At 45.0% G+C, this 20,705-nt stretch overlaps 1 protein-coding gene across 1 annotated transcript in view; it reads left to right on the top strand.

The window, feature by feature from the left end:
* csmd3b (CUB and Sushi multiple domains 3b) overlaps window positions 1-20,705 on the top strand; it is a 407,622-nt gene that overhangs the window by 186,890 nt on the left and 200,027 nt on the right. Inside the window, exons 7-9 of the mRNA XM_062530145.1 lie at window positions 389-466; window positions 13,810-13,897; window positions 15,654-15,778. Coding sequence (XP_062386129.1) covers window positions 389-466; window positions 13,810-13,897; window positions 15,654-15,778 — 291 coding nt within the window. The remainder of the gene's footprint in view (window positions 1-388; window positions 467-13,809; window positions 13,898-15,653; window positions 15,779-20,705) is intronic.

Below are 20,705 nucleotides of genomic sequence, written 5' to 3'. Positions count from 1 at the left end.
GCTGACAAATGAACAAAAGTCCATCCTGCTTACGATTATGTTTCTTCTCCTCCGTTCTCTTCCGGAACATTCATCCACTCCTCCATCTGAACATTCACTTCTTTCTTCAGCACACCACATCTCAGCTTTCACATCTTAAGTTCCTTTCTCTTTCTTTTTTTTTTGGCCAGAATATGTGTGTTTGCAGATTTTCACTTCTAGGTTTTGTTTGTTTGTTAGTTTGTTTGTTTGTTTGTTTGTTTGTTTGTTTTGTTTGTTTCTGTAGTTCTTGTCATGAGGCTTTTCAGGGATGGTGTCCTTTTAATGCTGACTGATTATTTGGAACCTGTTTCATCTGATTTCATGTTTGTTTTTGTTTCTTTCTTCCTTTCTTTTTCCCTTTGACTAGTGAAAAGGTCCGTAGATTTTAAATCTAGAGGAGTAAAATTATTCCCAGGCAAAGACAACAACAACAAGTTTTCTATCTGTGAGTCTACCTGTTTGTTACTCTTTATTATGGTAAATCTGTAACCTTTCCGTTCTGTGGCATTTTGTGTGTGGTCCGTGTGCGTATGTGTCATGTTTGTGTAGTCCTGTTTTATTTTGCCATTGCTTCGTTTGGCCACTGTATTCCTGCCTGATGGTGCTATTTGCATGGTCTGTTATCCCCTCTGCCCTGCCATCTGTGAACTAGCCAGCCTGCCTCTCAGCACCGTGGCAGGGAACCTGCACGTTATGGAACACACACATGCACTGTGCAAATCTCAAGGATGGAGTCCCAGAACGGCGTCAGTCGAGCGGTCAGACGCTTGCCAGCTGCATGACACACAAGGCCACAACAGAATGTCCTTACAGCAGCAGTGCTGTGATCAGATGCATATTACCAGTTATAAGTCATAAAATACCACTTATAACTCATAAAATGGACAATTGTTTTGCTGATCAGCCCAACTATTAGCCCTGATATGTACAGTATGAACCCATGTCTGATGCTGAACTTCTGTACTTCAACTAAGGAAAACACAAACCCTCTCCCTTGGCCAATCCTTATTCAATTTGATCATACTGTAAAATCTAAAGCAAAAATAATATAAGAAAAAGAGAATAATATAAGAAAAAAAGATTTTAGGCAGTGTCTATTTGCAAACAATATGCATACAACTCAAATCTGTGAGGACAGATTAATTTGGTTGGTACCTGTTTTTCTTCAGCCACCCTGGGCCCATTCTGAGGTTATCTGGAGAGCTACGTACTCTCAGTGCACTGTAAACACCTCCCAAAAAAATACCCCCCTCCTGGATGACACAGTGGGAGAGCACATATTAAAGCAGAGCACACATGTCCTCTGGTGGCCCACACCTCTCAGAGTCCCAGCTGGCCTCTCCTACTACTGTCAACACAGAATATTCAGTACACATGCTCCGGAATGAAAGTCAGCTTGTTCAAACCCTTCGCCACATCAAAGCTCGCTGGCATGGTCTGCTGTTGTGCCGCCCGTGTGCAAAATAGACGGCTAAAATTAGGTATACAAAATTGCAGTGCGGGACTGGGCCGTAACAATGACTGTGATTGTTTGCTGGGAAATTGGCTGGCCGAGTGGACAAATCGCGCATCGCTGCAGCCGCAGTCTTTTTATACAGTTCTCAGGAAAAGTCGACTCGAGCAGCCGAACCTCAGGTACGCTTTCCAGTAAGATATGGAAGGCAGAGAGCCCTTAAAAAGTCTTTTCAGTCCCGCTAGCTTCTCCTGATAAAGAGTTATCCTACCGTACAAATCATGTGATAGGATGGTTCACCTAATGAAACTTCTCTCATTGCCTAACCCCCTAATTTACCTAAACCTGATCCCACTAGACCCATATATATATTATATACTACCAACTCTGTTAGCATTGCTTTTGTGTAATGGTTCTACAGCCAATTGATTTTAATTTATTTTTAATTCATTGACACCAGACTCTTTTTTTCTGTCATTTGTTCTATTTTGGTTATTCATTCTCTTCCACTAAAAACATAGATCTACTGTAGTTACCACTTGAGTTTCTTGGTGTCAATTGTTGCCAAGCAACACATGCTGTCACTCTGCCAGCCACTTGAGTGTGAGGCGTTAGTAATTAACATCCATTTGTACACTCACCTGACTTCACATTATAGAGGAGTTTGTGCAGTCCTTCGATTCCATTTGTTCCATTTTCTCAAAGTAGTCGTCAAAGGTAATGCTATACACTCAGCACCCTTTCGACAATGGTGTCCTATGGTTTTAATGCAGTAACTATGGTTTTATCATGGTACCCCATGGTGAAGGTGAACACCATGCTCCTAACTATAGTGCCACCATGGTTCCCCTATCACACTTCATGGTGACTGTGGTACTGCTATGGTTTTAGCATGGTAATTGTGTAAAATCTACTATGGTTTTTTTTTTTTTAACCGTGGATGAAGTTGGCTTAGGAAGAAACATGGTTTATACAATCTGAAGAAAACCATGGTTTATACCCTCTGAGGAAAAATATGGTAGGCTATACACCTTCTGAGGAAAACCATGGCTAATGACCATGGTAATATTAGGATTTAACCCTTGAAAGGTGTTCATATTTTTGTGACTCAGCCGATGTTCCTGGGTCTGGTGGATCCATCGCTTTTTAAATCAGTACAGCCATAGCATAACAATTATGTTAAAATGCTTAACAGCTAAATGACCAGTGATATATACATAATTTATGGTTCATATTTGCCATTTACCCCTGTGAGATCAAATTTCTAGCAGTGCCTGAGAATGGTGCTTATTTATCAACTAGTGGTAATCCATGGTTAGGTTACTCAGAAAAACATTTTTTTTTTTTGTCATCTTAAATTTATGGTTAGTTTGTAAGGGCACCTGTGATTCTGCCCCTTGGCTTTCGATGATGAAAACATGGAGTGATTCCGACTGGTAAATGGTCTGAGTGAGATTGGGCTAGGATATCACCATACATGGAATGTCTTTTGTCCAACCAGAAATCAATAGCTTGTTTGGCCGTAGCTAACTCTTGTATAATATGATCACACTCCATCTTAAGAGGCCTTAAATAGCAGGTAATGAATCACTTTCTGATTTAACCATTCTAATATAGTTTACTTTGTAACATAAATGTTTATTTTGCTTGTTGCTAATGCTAACCTTAACCCTCACAAAGGAACAAAGGAAGAACATATAATATTGACGTGACCACGCAACATACATTATAAGACACGTTATAATGGATCCAGTTCTTAGGCTTTATTCTGATATCCCAAATGTTAGAGGGGTGCCCCTTTTTGGAGAGGAACGTTTTTGAATTCTGTGGAAATGATTTAACATGATGCCGAACTACTCATATTGTGCTGCACTGCAGTGCACTATTGGCATGGCTACCTGACGCACATGAAGCATAGAGAGGCAAATTGGCCATTTAAGAGTATATGCTTAGGGTCGTTATTTCCCAGCTCAGAATAAGCTCAGGTGGTTTTAACTGAAGTGTCACATTCAGACTAATTTCATCCACATATGTATCCTGCAATATAGTATTTCATGAATTCTGTCCTTTCCCTCTTTGTGAATTAAAGTGATTATTTGCTTCAAGGGACATTAATATAATGAAATGCATTTTATCACATGAACGCACAAGTTGCTTGCTTAAATGTTTATGTTTCTTAAGAAAACACAATATGAAAGTTGAATGTTTTGGGTTTTTTGGATTGTTCTTTTATTACTTTATGTATAGAATTATAGTGTCGCCTCCAGCGTTCAACACTTAATCAAGGACGAGGACAAACAGCCCAACATTCATTTTTATTTAAGATGTTGGCAAATACCCAGAAACAAATGCAATGGAATTATTTGGTCTGTAGCCTAGACAAATAAATGTACTGTTTTGTTGGAAATCACGAAAGCATCGTGCAGAGCAGACATCACAGTCCCCCTGGCACGTCTGCATCAGCATCAGCACCAGCACCAGCATGGGCATTTTGTTTAGTTGTTGGAGGTGTGTATGTGTGGAGCTCTCGAGTAGAGTCTGTTCAGTTTCTCTCTGAGAGAATGGGTCTGTCCCTTGGGCACTCACAGTGCATGTGTGTGTGTGTGTGTGTGTGTAGGGGGGGGGGGGGGGGGGGAGGTAATAAGGAGAGCGTGCATGAGCAGAACACAACAGCAACGACAGACCCACGACAAGCAGCTCCCCATTTTGAAGCTTGTGTGCATGTTTCTGCATGTTCTGTATGCATCTGCATTTGGGCTCTATGTTTACGTTATATTATTATTATTGTTATTATTATTATTATCATTTCTTTCTTCCTTTCTCCTCTTTTTCTGCTCTCTCTATCTCTTGTTCGCTCTGTCTCTCTCTCTCTCTCATTATATTCTTTTCTTTTGGGCCAGCCGTGTCTTTGTAGTGAAAAAGCGCGTTGTGGGATGCATCATTGCACAAAAGTTGAGAGACACTGTCTAACGAACGAAGCCGAGGTTAATTACCGTAGACCAAAAAACGTGTTCAGTGAAAGAGAACGCTGACTAATTGAAGCATATAGCAGCTCTCGAAATGAGTGGTTTAAGCTTGCAGTCTGAATAGAGTTCCATCAAATGTGCGTGTGTGTTCTTGCCTGTGTGATACGCAGATGGCTAAGCAGAGCTTGTACTATCTTTCAGTGGTGCGACAAGGTTTGCTTTCCCCCTGTGTAGAAATAGTCCAAGCTTAGCTTTTGTTACTCAAAGCAGTAATTAATCACTGAGCTGTGTTGTTTCCAGTGAGTATGTGTGTGTGTGTGTGTGTGTGTGTGTGTGTGTGTGTGTGTGTGTGTGTGTGTCTGTGTATTAGTAAGAGTAACGGACAGTGTATGTGTGAATACTGTACATGTGTAGGTATGTGTATCTACAAATGTGTAAATTTCATGTGTTGTTGCGACAGCTGTATTATGTGTGTGTCTGTTTTACATTCATCTGTACTTGAAGGTGTTTGGTACCTTTATGTCTGTACATGTCATAAGGTGCGTGTATGTCTATTGATATGGTTGTCAGCTGTATGTGAGGGTGTGTGTGTGTGTGTGTGTGTGTGTGTGTGTGTGTGTGTGTGTGTGTGTGTGTATGTGTGTGTATGGTAAATGGTAGGTGTCACTGAGTATGCTATGAGTTGACTGTTTGACAGGCCTGAGTCTGGAGGTGTAACAGGTGATAGGGACTGTCACTAGAAACCTGAAAGTGCAGCCTGACAAAAACACCCCCGAGTCATCCACACTCACACTCACACACACACACACATCCCATACGCATACACATACACACATACACACACATCCCATACGCATACACATACACACATACACACACTCGCATGCTTCCTCTTCTGCATCCCTTTCTTTTCTCTCTGTTTATTTGTCATTCTACCCATCCTTCTCTCCATTCCGACCTCTCTTATCTCTTTTAACCTCTTTCTCTCTCTCTCTCTCTCTCTCTCTCTCTCTCTCTCTCTCTCTCTCTCTCTCCATCCATCCCTCCCTCCCCGTGGCCTCCCTCTCTACTGGCCTGGCGCTCCCACCCGTTCTTCTCCCAATGGGTTTCACGCTCCGCCGGCCTCCACCATGTGGAAATAAAAGGCAACTTTCCTAAACATTTCAGACAAATTGTCCTCGTGCACGTCGGGGAGGAGAGAGCTGATGAGGTGTGCTCAAGTGACCCACGATCTCATACCGCCAGCCAGGGCCATTTGTAGACGAGCCAATCCCCAACCTAAAAAAAAAAAATACACCCAGCGCCACAACCCAACCCCCCCCCCCTCCACCCTATCTCCAGCACCAGTCATCCCTGCGTCTGCTGACGGGTGGTGGAATGGAAAACATGACACGTCTAACAGCATTATATATGCTGTGCTACAGTAAAAAAAAAAAAAAAGCACCTTTCACTGAGTGATTTCCTGTTGTCCGGATCTCTACTGCCATTTTTTTTTGAGAGAGAGAGAGAGAGAGAAAAAAAGATGCTTGTTTTTTTTCCACTTATGGCCTTTTGTTATCACGGCTGACACGAGTTGAGATGACAGTTCTCCAGCCTCCCGCTGCCGAGCGGAATCTCACGGTTATGTTGCGGCGCCGGAACTGGCTTGGCCACAGCTCCCTCTCACTCTCTACCACTGATACTCAGGGAGCTGGGAACTGTTGTTTCTTAGCAACTGTTGTTCATAAGAAAAAAAAACAAAGCAAAACAAGCCAAAAACAATAGCTGTACTCTAAAGCTTTTCTCTGCATGACAGTCCGTTGCTTATGAATTTTTAACAAGAATTTGCTCTTAAACTGTGAAGGCTGTGGATGTGTGATAAAGTGAGATTAAAACGATAGGCCGTTCTGGCCAGCAATCATCAGCTGTATGGTGCTGAAGTACTGTAGATTACAAATTGAGGAGGAGAATTTTGTGAAAATCCTTCAGTATCTCTGGATTTGTGTTTGAGCTATTCATAGTCCAAATTGACTAGGAGCGAGGAACAATATGATGGATTATCCTTTGTCTTCATCCTATTTTTAATGTTTGTGTCTGTGTGTGTGTGTGTGTGTGTGTGTGTGTGTGTCTGTATTCGTCTCTCTCTCTCTCTCTGTCTGTCTGTGTTTGTTAAATGCATGCTTAGCTTAACTGTATGAGCTGTATGTTAATCACAACAAAAGGAAACTGTACAATAGCCTTACATTGCAGTTTTATTTAGCAAACAACCACCTTTAAAAAATATCCTTCTTCCCCACAACCCATCATCCAACTTAGCTCTTCTCTCTAGGTCTAAAAGACACCCCAGATCTCTTTCTCTCTCTCTCTCTCTCTCTCTCCCTCTCCCTCTCTCCCTCTCTCTCTCTCTCTCTCTCTCTCTCTCTCTCTCTCTCTCTCTCTCTCTCTCTCTCTCTCTCTCTCTCTCTCTCTCTCTACCTCTCCCTCTCTCTCTCGCCAGCCTCTCCACTTTGATATGGAAACAGTCCCTTTCATGTGTTTGTTGCCATTCTGATTCCGCTGCCTTGGCATGCTACCGCTGCCTATGCAGCAGCAGCAGCAGCCTCCACCTCCACCACCACCACTACTGCTCCCGTCTTCCCGGGGAGTATTTTTGGACGCCGGCGGCGGCGCGGTGCCTTTTGTGAGGCTCCGGCTGTCCTGCAGGGGAGACAGCGGTGTAAGCACATCCCCTCAGCTGTCACACTCCGAGCCAGTCATGTGCAGCTCACACACGGGGGGGGGGGGGGGGGGGGTGCGTGGCAGAGTGCATCAAGGCTGGCTGTTGAAAGGCATTGAAAGGCAGTAAAAATAGATGTATTTGTAGGTTTATATTTTTAGATAAAGTCATTACTGTGTGTGTGTGTGTGTGTGTGTGCTCATGCTCGTGCTTGTGTGTCTGTGTGTGTGTGTGTGTGTGTGTGTGTGTGTGTGTGTGTGTGTGTGTGTGTGTGTGTGTGTGTGTGTGTGTCTTTTGACCTCATGCCCTTGCGTTTACTTGTAAACATTTGCTGACAGCACAGTTACTGAAATCGATACTGTGATGTCTCTGGCTCTGATAGAATGGATCTTAAAATGTTTTTTTCCTCCAATCTGCCATCATGCCCCCTCTGTTCACTCTGCCCCGAGATGGGCAGCAGATGGTGGCACAACTGTGAGGAGACGTTTTAGCTGCGCCATTGTCAGATGTGCTCAGAGGCTCGGAGAAACCAGATACATCCTGTGTGTGTGTGTGTGTGTGTGTGTGTGTGTGCGTGTGTGCGTGTGTGCGTGTGTGTGTGTGTGTGTGTGTGTGTGTGTCTGTGTGTCTGTGTGTGTCTGTGTGTGTGTGTGAGTGTGAGTCTGGAGTCTGTGTCTGTGTCTGTGTGTATGTGTGTATACTGTATGTCTATCTATTGTGAAATGTTACGCTGAATGTGTCTTGATGTGTCTTGAACAGAACAGAAGGGTTCAGCAGCGGTAAATGTTACGAGAGAGTACAGTTAATCTGACTCAAATGATTGCCAAGTAGTAGCAGAGCAGTGACATACGAGGAGCGGAGAGGTAATTGGTGGTAAAATTACGATTTTTTAACCATAAAACCACAAGCTTAAATGTAAACCAATATCACTTAAATTGAATGGAGGGTAAAATTCAAATTGGATGCCAGTTGAACAAAGTAAGCTGAACCAAATAACAAACTTAAACATAAACCTAATGAAGTATGAAACAAGTTACATGTCAAATGCATCAGATAAAACAATACATCAAATATAAAGAAAATACAACAAACCCCAAAGAAAGGAGAGAGCAAGAGAGAAAGAGAGAGAGCGAGAGAGGTCAGAGAGAGCAAGGTCTCCTCCAGAGGAAGTGAACAAGAAGTGCAGAACCTAGAAAGTCAAAGATAGGAGGCAAAATAGAAGAGAGGATGACTAATCAGTGTTCTTCCCTTTATATCTAATACAACTTAGCATAATCATTTTTTAAATAGTTGTGTTTACACTGAATTATAATAAAAACTAATTTCATTACATCCACTTTACTCTCATATAATTATTGAGGAGGACCTCTAGAATATAACCATATGTGCCACTTTTGCATACAGTAGGTGTTTTTAGTTAGATGAAAAACTTAAAAATCTCAGGGTATAGCTGACTGCCTCAAAGTGCCTGAAAAGGCCCCGGACCTCCAAGTGTTAACATTCATCTGGAATCACCAGGACATCTCTCTTATCTGAGAGGATGGGGTATGGGCACATCTCATCAGAGAGAGCATAAAATATCCCAGGTTATACGGACATCTGGGTTAACTTTACTGCTCTTCAACTGACAATACTCTATTTCTTGAGACTTTTAAAATTATATCAGACCTGAGCAGATTATAATTCTCCTTTGACAAAATGAGTCAGAGTTCATGTATTTTCCTGAGGTCCAGGAATCCAGGCCTGAGACCAAATGGCAGCTGAAAACAAAGGCTTTCTAGCTCGCTGTGTGTATAAACAGAGCTGAGCTGCTGTTCATTATAGAGGCTTTTGTCTACATGTGACCTTTCCACTGGTTTACTGTAGATATGCAAATTGCTGGCCTTACACTATCCACGTGTGTCTATGTCTGGGTGTATGCAACTGTCTACGTGTGTGTGTGTGTGTGTGTGTGTGTGTGTGTGTGTGTGTGTGTGTGTGTGTGTGTGTGTGTGTGTGTGTGTGTGTGTGTGTGTGTGTGTGCTTACTGTCTCAGTCTCACTCACCAAGCCCCATCCAGCATAATTACGGTGCAAACCCCAGTTATGTGTCACCCCTGCTTTTTCCCATCCCAGAAGCCCCTGTTCCAGTGCCCGTCTGCCCGCCCTCCCGCCTGTCCGCCTGGGCGCTCACTCATCACAGTGACACCGTTCACGCTTGTAGTATTAGTCATGCCAGGCTTTCTACCCTCTCTTATTTGTTTTCCCCCCTCCACGCGATTATGTCATCCATCCGTGGACAAAACAAGCTGTGAACGAAAAAAAAAGAAAAAGTCAGTCTAGTTGGGGGAAAAAAAACAGAATAGCCAGGCTTTGTCAGTGGAAAGCGTCTGTATGTCCAATGCCCATGTGGCTATCTGCCTACTTACACATTGGTTCACTGCTGGCTTGCAGTCCTCCGGGCGGCCCGCCTCTTGTCGTCTGCCTGGCGAGCTGGCTTTCTTCCTCCCTCCTTTTCCGTTGTTTTTGTTTTGTCTTTTCAGCCGAAATCCCTGTTGATAGAATGAAGCGGGCACAAAAAAAAAGAACAAACACACTCACGCATGCATATATGGCTGCCCCCACTTTGCAAATTTGAAAAGCCCCATAGACGCGATCCCAAACAAGCATGCTCCACGTCTCCAGCATTTTAACTGTCCTCGCTGAAAAGTGTTGCCAGCGGCCATAAATACGACCGCACTTCCAAAAAAGTTGGGACGCTGTGTAAAATTGTTCAAACGGAGAAATTTGATTGTTTTGTTATTGCAGCAACACGTCTTTAAAAAAGTAAGGACAGGGGCATTTTATCATTTTATTATTTTCCCCCCATTTCATGATGCACCCAATGTGAAAGGGACTAGGCTGCAAGTAGGCCTCTATACCACCTGGATTCATACGTATGCCATGGAGCAACTGTTTAGAATGCAGTTTGTCACTATTTTCCTGAAATATTAGATATCTTCCCTGAAAAAGATGATACTGTATGTGGATGATGACATATGTTGCTGAAAACCGCTATATATCATTCAGGATTAATTGGGCCGTTTCAGATGTGCAAGCTGTCCATGCCATAGGCACAAACACGCTCCCATACCAGCATAGACGCGTTTAAACTGTAGACTAATAACTAGCTGGAACATTCCTCTCCTCTTAAGCCTGGAGGATGAGGAGTCCATGATTTCCAAAAAGAGTTACATTTTTGATTGGTTTAACCACAGGACAGTGTTCCACTTTGCCTCAGTCTATCTTAAATGAGGTCGGGCCCAGATAAGATGGTGGCATTTCTGGATCATGTCTAAACATGGTTTCTTCTTTGCACGGTAGAGTCTTAACTGGCTTTTGTGGATGAAGCATCAAACTGTTTTCATAGACAGTCAATATCAGAAGTTTTCCAAAGCCAATTAGGTCTATTTTAATTCAGAGCTATCTGAGGGTCCATTGATCACAGCCATCCAATATTGTTTTTCAGCTCTGTCCCTTGTTTACAATTTTCAATGGATTCTCAGAATATTTGAATGGAAAATATTATGATGATGAAATCTACAAATTCTTTGCTATTTCACATTGAAGAGCACCATTCTTTTAATTGCTGGCATTATTTGCCCATACAGGTTTACAGAGTGAAGAATGCCTTCCGCATCTTTAACTCTTCTCTACCTCTCCTGGATGTTCTTTTTATGTCCAGTCATAGTGCCGGTTAGCCTAATACATTCTGAAATGTTCCTCCTTGTGGTTTTGTAGCTTTAATTTAGTTTTCTAGTGTTTTATTGCCCCTGTGCCCATGCCATGTCTCAACCTTTTTGAGATGTACTGTATTGCTGACATCAAATTTGAAATGAATGCATATTTTTCATTAATTAGGCAAATATGTCCTTTTTGCAACTAAATATGGGTTCGAAATTCACAACTTATAATATTCTGATTTTATCTACATTTTACACAGTGTCCCGACCTTTTTGGAAACCCTAGGGTTGTACCAATGTAGATTCCATACTTACATAATGAGCAAGACAACAAATCATGTCAAATATCATTTTGAGTCATTTTGAGAGCATGTACAGTGTAAAGCTTTTTTTTTGCCTTAGTCCTACAGCCCTGCCATTGCATACACAGTGTTGCCGTCTACAGTATACCCCGGCACTGTTCTTATATTGTAAGAGGTCAGCCCCCCATGCTTTTCCTGAGAGTCCTCCACAGCACAGGCTGACCTATGGTCAGTTGACCAGTGCTTTGATCAGAGTGAGAGCTCTCTCACCCAGGCACCAGTCACTGAATTGTCCGGGTGATGACATCTATACAGCTTCCCTTCCTCGCGTAGTAGTTTCCTCAAGCCCGGGAGTCCTTATTAAAAGAGAGCAGACATCATTTGTCTGAGCTCAGGCGCTGGAAAAGGGCCCCCATTTAATCATCTCTTACACAGGGTGAGGCGAATAGATAGATAGATAGATAGATAGATAGCTAGATACTTTATTGATCCCCAAGGGGAAATTCAAGTATAGTATAAGAATATGCCCTGAATCACAGGTGAACTCTGATGGCTATCTCACCCTCCCTTTTTCTAAGCTAATTCAACAGTGCTGTTGTTGAAGCTAATTTTAGCAAATCAGCTCATGCAGAGCAGAGCACCGCCATCTTGTCATCTGGCGAGTACGGCATGTTCAGGAACGAGTGGGACTCCAAATGAAGTGGCAATTGAGTTTGTTTGTGTTATTGTTGATGGTGTTATGCGCGTGTGTGTTTTTCCTGTCTGTTTGTCAGACACAGACCCCAATGACCTAGCCGGCCATTTTATCACTCTCCTACCCGTGGCACAGAGAGACCATTTTCGGGGTGCTGCACCGCGTTGTGGTTCACAAAGCGATAGGAAATCTCACACCACTCCAACACGTCCACCAAATACACACACACACACACACACACACACACACACACACACACACACACACACACACACACACACACACACACACACACACACACACACACACACACACGCACATACCTCATACATTATGCAGCTCTAGCATCCTGACCAAACCCCCCCACACCCCCACCCCAGCTCTGACATCTTCCATTAGGCAGTAAACAACTTCCTGGATATGAGCCTGATGAGCACTCAGTGGAGGGCTCTGCATCATGCAATGGGCTCCGCAGCAGCCACTCACCATCCAATAGTAATGGACGCCATCTGTACCCCGCGCCAGGCTGGGAGCTCCTCGCACCGCATATGTGAGGGATTTTTTAAACACACTCTCCCTCCCTCCCTCCCTCCCTCCCTGTATGCCCACCACACTACTGTCGCCATTAAAAATATAAAACTCTCTCACACTATGGCAGCAACACTTGCCGAACTGAAAACTGTGTTATTTTTTTTTTTGTGGCTGCTGCTGCTGCTGTTGTTGATGTTTGTTGTTTATAGAGGGGGGGTGGGAGGGGGGTGCGAGAAACAAACAGATAAATGAAACAAGAACTGGAGCAATTAAGAAAAGCAACAGGCGCGAATGTTGGTTCGTTTTTTTTTTCCCATTCGTGTTAATTGCCGCAGATCAGCCGTTGAATTTGAGGAGGAAAACGGCTCTTATTTAGAACTCAGCTTTTTTTTCTAAATAACATCCGGCCTCCTTAATACCCGCCGAAACTTTGGGGGAGTTCAAAAAGTTTCCTTTGAACAAGAAATTAGTGAGCTTTGTGGTCTAATGATTCAAAGGTTTACTTCGGGTCTCTCCGCGCTCTCCTTCGCTAACGTAATTGCGGTGTTGAAGTGCGAGGGTCCGGGCCTGCTGAAGTGGAGCGAGGGGGGGGGGGGGGCTGTCATGAGCACGGAGCCAACAGTAAGGCTTTAGGGTCTGTGTCTGGGCCTCAGTGGTCTGAGTCGACCCTCTTGCTGTAGGGGCTGTGGTGAGTGTTGTTGCGGAGGAGGAGGAGGAAGAGGAGGAGGAAGAGGCCTTCTGTCCTGACATGCCTCTCGCTCTGAGCTCTCATTTCAGCCCATGTATGGGCATAGCACAATGCTAAGAGGGGCCGACGAAGCTGAGCATCTCTCAGGGGTCTGAAATGGAGAGGGTGGTCAGAATTAATCATCCTCACCTCGGTGTCTGGTCGTCTAACTTTTGCGTCTTTGTGTTTTTAACTTTTTAAAAGTGAACTTAAAGCTTCCCCCTACTCATGGATGTTGAGGTTGTAAGTGACTCTAGCGATTTCCTGACCACGCCATCCATCTTTTATCTTGCAGTCTCACCCCCTCTCTCTCTCTCTCTCTCTCTCTCTCTCTCTCTCTCTCTCTCTCTCTCTCTCTCTCTCTCTCTCTCTCTCTCTCTCTCTCTCTCTCTCTCCCTCTCTCTCTATTAATCTATTAATTCAGTCTACTAATACAATCTAACACCACACACACACAAACCCCAGGTCTTGCTTAGTGCTGGGTCTCTTCCGTGATAGTGTCTGTGATCGTCTGTGATTTGTCGTGAGTGATGGTGTCTGTGGTGCTTGTCTAAGGTGCCGTACCGTAGCCGTACACTGTGGCATGAAGCCAGCATGATCCAAAATCCAGCTCTGGCCCCCCTGCCTGAGCTAAATCCAGCTCTGCCCCCCCCCCCCTCTCACCTCCACGCTTTCCCCCAGCGAGTGTAACTCTCTCCCCTTCTCTCTCTGACTTTGTAGTGAACGAGGGCGGCATCAAGCAGGCGTCCAACTCTTGCCCGGACCCAGGGGAGCCTGACAATGGCAAGCGCATTGGCTCCGACTTCAGGTAATCACCCCCGCCCGCCTCCATAACCCTCCGACCGGGTGCAAAGTCACACTCCCAACGCCCCCTCTCTCTCCGGATGGCGAATGGAGAGTGACGGATTGTTGACACACACAAGTGGATTTTAAGATCTGGTTGTAAAAGACCTTTCTTCAGTAGAGGACAGTTCTCTCATGCTAAAACATAACCATTTGTGTTTCACGACCATTTTAATGAGCTTGCTCATTTCTGTTTGTAATTTAACTGTTCATACATCAAATTAAGTGATTAGCAGAGTCACTGTTTGTCCTATAACATTCAGGTAAGTCCATTTATGAAGTAAAGTCGTATATTATATTTACGCTTGGGAGGAAGTGCCTCGTAGTAAAGTGCTTCTTATTTCTTATTAAAATGACTAAAGTGCCTCACAGACTTACAGTAAAAAAAAGAATGTGTCATACAGAATGTCTCTGTTATTGCATCCGCTTAGTGAGAGAGACGAGACCCAACAGTAAATCACCGTGTTTTAATCCTCCATGATGCACCCAGAGTAATGTCTTGCCCACAGAAAGAGCTGATGAAGGTTTTCATTCCAGCAAGCAGCTCACCTGAGTCTAGTCATTTCATCAGTGCACCTCCAGTCTCTCTCTCCAGTGAATGATTGGTTAGTTGTATAAGTCAAAGCCTCCTGCCTGGCCTTAGTGGCCATCTGTGGTTTGAATCACTCGGCCCTGCAGCAGGCCTTGATTGAAGAGTGGCTAAGGTCCTCTTCCCCAGTCCATTAATCAGGCCATACGTTGGGCCACTCATGGTTATTGTAAACTTCTCTCACTCAGGTAACCCCAACCCCCGCCCCCCTCCCCCTCCTCTCCTCCCCCAGGTTTGCTGGTTCTCTCTTCACTCTTGTCATCAACCTGAGTGCTGAAGGACATTTTTTTTTCATGAGGAGAACGTGGCAGGGGGGGGGGGAACTTTCAGCCTTGCATTATGAAGCCTGTCGTGAGAGTGACACATGTCATTAATATCCGGGCACCTGATTATGACAGTGGGCCTCTCTCCTCGTGCTTCTTGCGGAATACCAATCAGGATTTCCCCTTTCCTTATTCCGCGCAGGAGAGGAAGAAAAGAGTTGTAGCCCCAAAGTCACGCCAATAATGGCTCAGCAGAGAACTTGACAACCTGCATATGGACCCGGCACAGAGGCCAATTAAAGACAAAAGATCCCTACTGGGCTGCTGATGTAATTGTTTTGAGGTGTTTATATGGAACACTGGGAGTGTGTGTGTGTGTGTGTGAGAGAGAGAGTGAGAGAGAGAGAGAGAGAGAGAGAAAGTAAGTGAGAAGGAGAGGTGTTTAGACACTAGAGAAATTAGAATGAAATGTTCACACTCACGCTGGATGACGAGCCAATTGAAGAATATCGCACACCACCTTGCACAACGTCCAGTTTGATATGAGAGAAGTGTTGGATACATATTCTGTAATGCATGGGAAAGGGTCAGTCAAGTTATCTATACTGAGTGTGGCAGACAGAACTAAAGTGATGTAAGTAGGCAACAGCTGAGCTGAATTGTGAGGGATTTAGACTGCTGTGTGCAGGAGGAAAAAAAAAATACTATGACCAGGATGTCAGCAAAATCACTCCACTTGCCAGCGCTAAAAGCATCTACCTTAGTCAGTTCAAATGTGTTCATGCATATTCTGTCTTTGATCTTGTCTATTTGTGTGTGTGTGTGTGTGTGTGTGTGTGTGATTTTTTTTCACTTTTTCCCCAACCTAGCATCGGGGCTACATCTCAGTTCACCTGTGATGAGCACCACGTTCTCCAGGGCTCCAAGACCATCACCTGTCAGCGGGTAGCGGAGGTGTTCGCAGCGTGGAGTGACCATCGGCCCGTCTGCAAAGGTGGGCAATCCTCCAGAGAGACAGCTGGGCCTTAGCCTGCTCGCTACAGCTGCTTTAGATGCTTTGTTTGTTTGTTTGTATTTCTCGAATATCAAGCATGACAGTTTCAAGATGCATTTTTGCTGAAAATATTTTTTTCTGCTCTGTGATCTCACGTGCACATGTTGTGTTGAAGACCACCCACTTCAAAGGGGGCTCGTTGGTAGATGTTGTAGTAGTGATGTATGCTTAATGCCATCACAGGTGTGGGAAGATTGCATTTATCTTGACTTCATCAGTTTTGACATTTCAATGAGTCATAAAGTTTAATCAGTCTGATGCTAATTCTGTCGAAATTATCCTGTCTGGAAATCATTCAAATACATTCACCTAGGTATTTTTCTCAAAGTGTATTGTTGACACTCAGTTAGACAAAGACAGAAAAATAACTTCTAAATCAGGCAAGGCCCAGGCTTTGGTGATGGCGCCAGATGTTCCTGCTGTAAGTGCAAGACAAGTCCCTTGAGGAAGCCTCGCCGGCTAGCAAAAGTGTTCCGATGAAGTCACGTACAGTAGCACCATCACTTCTCAATTCCTCCGCCTCCGACAAACACATCCATCATCACAAGTCAGGCACTTGTCTTGACACACGTAAAATGCGGTGTCTCTCCTCAGCAGTGTCTGTTCCCCATGGCAACCCAAATCACGACGCTGTAACGAGATTCATCAAGGCATGGAGAGCATCGAGAAGAAAGAGGAGCCCTGTCTCCTCACCTGCCGTGACCCAAGTGCCTGAGTGTCCGTGTTCGGGTTGTGGTTGTTAAATCCTAATGGCGAACGAGGAAGTGTTTCCATATTTCAGGCCGACAGTTTAATTATATCTAATTAGGGGCAAAAATGAGTCGGAGCGACGTGGACAACTCTGAGGCATAATTATTCTCTCGGTGTCTCACACTGGGAGACCAATATGCATCGTCATGAACCCTGTGGAACACTCACACATGCACACACACTCTCACAAACCACACAGTGTCATGCACAAAGCATTGTATGTATGCCCTCGCCGCCACACACATCAATAGAAGTACACTCACACACACTTAGATGCAATCAATACATATGCATGAATTCACACCCATGCACCACGCTACACACGGACATATAATGTCCAAATTTTATGCTCCCACAGTGACACATGCACAGACAGACACACACACACACACACACACACCACCTCCCTTTTTTCCCCCTTTGGGACATTCCATTCTCATTAATTAGGCATGCACCTCTGATTGTTTTTCGCCTAATATGCAGACATTATTATCTCGTCAATTAAAAAGCAGATATTCAATTTTGATATCAATTAGAATGCTGGCTGTCACCTAGCTGGATGTCTTCCCACTCTCTGGGCTCGCTCGGTGCCCCCAAGGAGATGGCGTGACTCTGGAGTCTAACTAATAACTTGTATGTGTGCCACCCACCAAGGTCTCAGGGGTTGAACTCAGCGGGAAGGGGGGTGGGGGGGGTTGAGTCGTGGGGGGGGGGGGGGGGGGGTGAGTCAGATGGGCTTTGGTGTCATCCGACTCGAAGGGCCCAAAAGACAGACGTGCCAGATATAAAGAAGGAAGCCAGTATTGCACATTAGTTTTGACGTTCACACTTTGCATTGCAGAGGAGTTGATTGTTCGCTCACCAGCCGCCCTGAGAAAATATGGTTGATTTGACAACCTTCAAGGTGTTTATCAGCATGTATACATGGCTATGAAATAATACCCAATAAGTCAAGTGCCAGCAGGCGGGAAAAAGGTGCTTGCTCTGCAAAAAAAGCGACTGCATATAAATCTCATCTGAAAGCTGAAATGTGTCACGATAGCCTTCTTTAAACCTAGCTGTTTAGGAAGAGAAGCAAGAAGCTTCACACCAGGAGACGAATCCAACCAGTGACAGCATCCAATGTGTAGTTTATTCATTTACATATTCACTTATTTGTGTATTTGGTTTGCTCAGCCCACAAATGGGTTGACTGACTAATCAATGTGAGTGTCCTGCTCTATTTAGATCTTTGTGAAGTTCAGAGCTCTCAGGGGAAAGATCCAGACAGTTAGTGCCTAGTCTTGTAGCAATCAATAAGATTTACACTTCCCTATTTTCACAACTTACACAAAAATCCAATGAATGGGTTGTGATTAGGTGAGTCTCTGGCTACTTTTGCCTCAAGTCCTCTTCCCATCGGAAAGACATTGCGGAGATAGCTATAAAAGTGGTCCCAAATTATTGTTCAGTGTTTGGGTTTATCACAGTGGTAGAGATGCAGATCTTGAATGGCAAACGTATATAATATACATTCAACAACTGATTTGAGTCAATGCGTGATGATTTATTTAAGTGCAAAGTCACATGTGAGGAAAGGACATGAGTAGTCCTCAAATGGACATGACGATGGGAATCCACACACTATGGACCAGCTGCAGTATGTACCAGTGTCCTTGTGGTCACAGATGACCTCTTCGGCACTCAAGCGCAGGCACTTAAACACAGCGGAGAACACAAAGCCATATGGTCTGAAGAACAACACACAGATGGCGCCAGTTTGACAACCAGATTTTAGAACTTTTGTTACAATAGTTCTCTGACAAACGTCTTTGGGAATAAAAGTGTTTTTGCTATTCTGTTTGTCTATGTGCGTTGTTCACATATTGTGACAGAACAGCAGAAAGGTTGAATGAGTCATTGCTGTTTTAAACAGTGGCGTGCAAACAATCCTTTTGGAATGCTGTTTTAGCTATTCTATCTCTAAGTCAGGTTCTCATTCACATAGCTCTGCTCCCCCGGCTTGGATGCCTGAAAGAACATGCTGTTCTGTTCTGTTCTGCCAAGCCTGTAATGGACAGTGCAGAAATACTGCCTTAAACATATCCTTCCTGGAACGCCTGATGTAGATGGCGTGTGTACTTGTGTCCATTTGGTGGGCTGATATTTATGTTTGTGTGTGTGTGTGTGTGTCTACACTGAATCTGAGACATGGAGAGAGGAAGGAGGTAGCACTTTGTGGCCCAGGGTTAATGATGTCATTGATCATTCCGGGTGGCAATTGTTTTTTAGGTTACTTGGTTCCGGTGCCTCCGCGATGCGCCCCTAATCTTTATTCTCTCTGCTGAATCGGCTCCTTTCTCCTCTGTCGGAGGTCAGGTGCAATGTCAAGAAGCATAAAACACCAAAAATGGGGGGTGGGGTGGGGGTGTGGTGGGGTGGAGGAAGAGGAAACAAGTGATACATGGGCGGAGTATTTTATCAGCGCCAATGGGTAATTATCTTGAAGTGAGGGCTTATCTCCCGGCTGGCATTCCTCCTAGGAAGCCGAATGAAAGTTAATGATTAAAAGAGATGATAACGCTAAGAGGCACCACTCGAGGGGGGGTGTGTGTGGGGGGGGGGGTGGTGGTTGTTGTCTGAGCTAATGTGAATGTGAATACGGGAAACGAGTCACCCCGATACAACCTCCCGCTTGCCCCCTGTCCCTTGCGCCCCCAAACATACGCAAACACAATAGCTAGATGATTTAATTAACTCTTAAATAGTCAGTCGGTCCCCAAGTGGGTACAGACGAAGGGAGGAGCTGTTTAGAACCTCTATTGCTCCGTATCCCCCATGCTCTGGCTACTCTCATACATCAGGACGTCCCGAACGCGGAGTTGAATCACGACGCTGTGGCCGGCACGTGCTCACCACAACCGCTTCCGAGGCGACGCTCGCCTCGCCCCTCCTTATTTGTGAAGGTGCGATGGGTACTGACAGGATGTCGTTGGGCAAGTAATGAATTGTTTGCACACCCGCCCGTCTCTTAATTTTATAGATAATTTCTGCCGGGGTGGCGGCGACGCCAGGAGCAGGAGCGGGCGCGCGGAAGCCAAGGCCGTTTATTTAACGGCTGATAATTGAGCTGTCAGGCCGCAGCTGCGGAAGCGAGGATGCACGCACGGGGTGGCCGACCAGAATATTGGAGCGTCGCGTCCTCTGCCACCCCAAACGCCCCCGTTTCTCGTTTACCCCCCCCCCGCCTCCATCCTTACCCAGTGGGCCCCTAAATTTCACCCTCGTCCATAAGTTGTTACCGGTTATGTTTATGTGATGGGCCCCCTAAAGCAGGCTGAAAAATGGAGACGGTGAAGAGGAGAGAGATGAAGAGAGATAGAGATAGAAAGAGAGAGAGGGAAGGAGAGAGAGAGAAAGCTAGAGAGAGAGGGGAAAAAAGGGAGGGAGGGGAAGGGATGTAGAGAGGGCAAACAAGGGATGGTGGGGGGAGGAGAGGGCTGAAGTGTTTATGTCCCTCTGTGCCCGTCTCTTCAGTACCGCTACTCACGCTGTCTTAACTCAAGAGGGCAGAGAGAGAGCGAGAGAGGACAAGAGAGATAAACAGAGCAAAGAGGAATAGATGGAGGGAAAGAAAAGAGCTGGGAGGGGCTTGGTGGTGGTGGTGGAGGAGGAGAAAGCCGAGGGAGTCGAGGTGAGGGCCCCTGCGTTGCCGTGGCAACCGTCGGGCCAGCAGGATGCTGTCAGGAGGGGGGTAATCTGGTGCTGCATCTCTGCCACCCTTACAGGATGGGGGCATTTGCAGTGTGCCTGTTGGCCCAGGATCCTGCTGTCTTGCAGACAGAATGCTGCGCCAGTGGGGGCCGCGAAGAGAACAAGGCCTCACGCTGGGAACACAAGTGCAAAGGAAATTCCCCATTCTGCTTCAAGGCATTCACACACCTATATAAGGTGTATGCCCTCACTCACACACTCTCTCTCTCTCTCTCTCTCTCTCTCACACACACACACACACACACACACCTACAGTACAGTACCTGCCTGACTGCACTTACACAAAGTTCTCATTAATAAAACACTAATATGTTTAGAACTACAGTATGTGTTCACTTTCTGTCAGGCACACACACACACACAC

This window comes from Sardina pilchardus, chromosome 24, assembly GCF_963854185.1.
Source record: "Sardina pilchardus chromosome 24, fSarPil1.1, whole genome shotgun sequence".
NCBI classification, from domain to species: Eukaryota; Metazoa; Chordata; class Actinopteri; order Clupeiformes; family Clupeidae; genus Sardina; species Sardina pilchardus.
This window is presented reverse-complemented; position numbering and strand designations above follow the sequence as displayed.